The sequence below is a fragment of the Gavialis gangeticus genome, unplaced genomic scaffold (assembly GCF_001723915.1).
Source record: "Gavialis gangeticus isolate Ggan-Ray unplaced genomic scaffold, GavGan_comp1, whole genome shotgun sequence".
NCBI classification, from domain to species: Eukaryota; Metazoa; Chordata; order Crocodylia; family Gavialidae; genus Gavialis; species Gavialis gangeticus.
In genome coordinates this window covers 204,482,387-204,485,394 of record NW_017729032.1, presented here as the reverse complement: position 1 = coordinate 204,485,394, position 3,008 = coordinate 204,482,387, and the positions used below count along the sequence as shown (strand labels likewise).

Below are 3,008 nucleotides of genomic sequence, written 5' to 3'. Positions count from 1 at the left end.
TGCCAGGCTCCACTCCTGGCTGTGTGCATGCTGCAGCTGTGCACATGCACACAGCATGCATCAGCAATATTATTGGCCACATCAGCCAAAATACCAATTGCCAATAATGCAATTTTCCATTCATCAGTGCCAATATGATATGGACCGATGTATCAGTACACCTCTGTTATACTGCAGAAAATGAACATGGCAAACCCCAAAACAGTGCAATTCAGCTATGCTTACAGGACATTTTCAAAAAACATAAAAGGAGGTAGGATACTAGCTAGTTTGCTTTTAAAAACCAACACAGTATCACTAGGGATCTAACTAAATCACATTGAAAATTTCAGTGTCAGGGCAACCAGGATCTGGAACCAACTAAATTTCACAGTCAGAGCAGCTAGGATCTGGAACCAACTTCCAAAGGAAGTGATACTGGCTCCTACCTTGGGGCTTTTTAAGAGGGGACTTGACATTTACCTAGCTGGGGTCATTTGAGCCCAGTTCTCTCTGCTGCCCAGGGCAGGGGGTCAGACTAGAAGATCTATAAGGTCCCTTCCAACCCTACATCTATAAATCTATGAAAAAAATGCACTGTGCAATGGCTCCTTTAATCTTGGCTCTTTTCACTTTGCACCCACTCTGCTGCTGATTGGCTGAGGGACCCCTGCAGCTTGCTGTTGACTGGCTTGGAGGAAAAAAAAACAGTTTTATACATGCCACAGTTTTTGCCTCCTCACTGATCAACACCAAATGGCAGGGCCACCAAGGCCCCTCTGCCAATCAATGGTGGGAGACAAAACCCATGGTTTTTGCCTCCCAGCTAATCAGGAGCAAGCAGCAACCAGTGGGGCCATGGAGGTCCCAATCAGCAGCTGGGGGCTGGAGGGGGAGGGGAAGCACAAAAAATAAAAGCAAAATTAAAGGAACTACTGCACAGCGCAATTCCAATGCAATTTAGGTAGATCCCTACTATCACCTAGTACAGTGGTATAAATCAGGGCTGTCCAGCTTCTAAGGGGTCAGGGGCCAAACCATGTCACCAAATGGGGGTCTCACACCAGCAAACTGTGCAAGGGCAAGCCAGACTCCCCTATTTAAAATATCTGTTTCCCTCTGGTAGGTGTCTTATTCATTGTTATTCTAACATGGATGATTATTTAGTAAACTATGACTTATCTTAAACACAGGGCCTTCAAAAACCACATTTTCTGAATGCAAAGACTGCAAAATAAGAGAGGCAAATCCAAACACACAGCATTTTTTGTTTAGCTTTTTACATACCTAACTGCTGTAAGACAGCTGCTTTTACTTGTGCAGGAAGGTTTTCGGTCTGCAAAAGTTGTTCATAAGCTTCCTTTGCAGAGTGATATTTTCTCTGCGAAAGGGAAAGGAAGTAAATGGATTATTCATAAACCTTACAAGCTACCTATACTATAAATTTTCACACAGCCCTGATACCATAAAAACCTGGTCCTCAAAATACCAAAACTTTTTTCTTCTCAGAGAGAGCATATGAAAACTTTAATGATACAGATTTATGTTACAGTTGAACAACCTTCCTGAAGATATAATATTTGGTATAAAAATCAATACATAAAATAAAATAAGTTAGAAGAAAAGTCTGAGACAGTACTCCATTTATATTAAAATTAATGGTCACTGAACCATTCCCACAGGTTTTCTTGAATTTGGGCCTACCTATCTTCTGTAGCAAGGTTATATACTAAATTTATCACTAGAATAGTGACTGGGTCCATCCAAAAAGTTTGTAAGTTTACAGTGTAGAGATAATGCAATAAAAACACCAACAAACCTCTGCCCCCAAGCAAAAAGTCTTCCAGCCTTCAGTATTTTGAAATCACCTTTTCAGTACCTGAAGCCTGTTGGTGGCATTAAATGTTTACTGCCCTGTGACAGGACTTTAATCATGCTTCATCATACTGAGAGCTACAATATTCAGAAAACTGCACATCTAGTAAAAAAGCCCTGTGCTATACTGAAAACATTAAGATACTATCATTTGCAAGTTATGCACAGTGTGCTTGAAGCAAAAATCTTTAATTTCCAATTCATGTATATTATATTAGCAAGGCCCTGAAGTGCAAACTCACTCACAAGTGTAATACATATGTTCAGAAACAAGGTGATGAAACTAGCTTCCCTGAACAGGTGTGTATGTGCATTCTCTCTTTCGTTCACTAGAAAGACTTTTGACAGTAACATTTCTGTAACTTATTTTTTGCCTACCTTCCTCACACAGATGGTACATTAATGTCATACTGTCATAACTAGCCAACAGTAAATGTAATTTTTAATGCTTTAATTCCCTAGCTTCTCTTCCCTGATTTCTAATCTGGAAGACAGATACTGGCAGTCTAATGATATTAGTAAAACCTCTCAGACTTTCTAGAAAACTATACATAATACTCTAACACAAGTATTAAGTCCTCCTTGGCATAATTAAATACTGGACTTAACCAAAAGATGTGATATAAAACCGATCACTGAAATGAGAGTTAGTTATTCTCCAGGTGTAAATGATCATGACCTAGTTACATTTGGAGACAGAGTATAGCCCTGAGCAGTAACACACATACTTGGTGCTTCAAATAGAAGAATTTCTTGAAGCTTAAACAATGAAGAGGAAAACTGACTGGGAAGAAAAATGACATAAAAATCACATAAATGACTATTAGAAGATGTTAAAATGTTTTAGATGCCTCAAATATCACATTTATACAATCACTTAAGAGACCCTAATGATTAAATGATTAGAAACCCAAAAGGCAACAAAAACGACAAACAGGAAAACTGGTATCAATGGCCATAAATTAGCAATTACAACATATAGAAAGCTGAGGAAAAAACACAAACTAACGTCAGCAATGAAAAAAGAGGATTTATGGTTGGGGAGGACTGGGTTAGAGAGCTTCTGGAGGGGCTGGACATGTTCAAATCAGTGGGTCCAGATGCTCTCCACCCTAGGGTGTTGAGGGAGCTAGCTGGGGTTATTGCAGGGCCCT

At 39.5% G+C, this 3,008-nt stretch overlaps 1 protein-coding gene across 4 annotated transcripts in view; it reads right to left on the bottom strand.

The window, feature by feature from the left end:
• Positions 1-3,008, bottom strand: part of KDM6A (lysine demethylase 6A) — a 305,237-nt gene that overhangs the window by 82,696 nt on the left and 219,533 nt on the right. For all 4 annotated transcript variants that reach the window (XM_019524155.1, XM_019524154.1, XM_019524156.1 and 1 more), the window contains exon 9: positions 1,267-1,360. In XM_019524155.1, the coding sequence (XP_019379700.1) occupies positions 1,267-1,360 (94 nt within the window). The remainder of the gene's footprint in view (positions 1-1,266; positions 1,361-3,008) is intronic.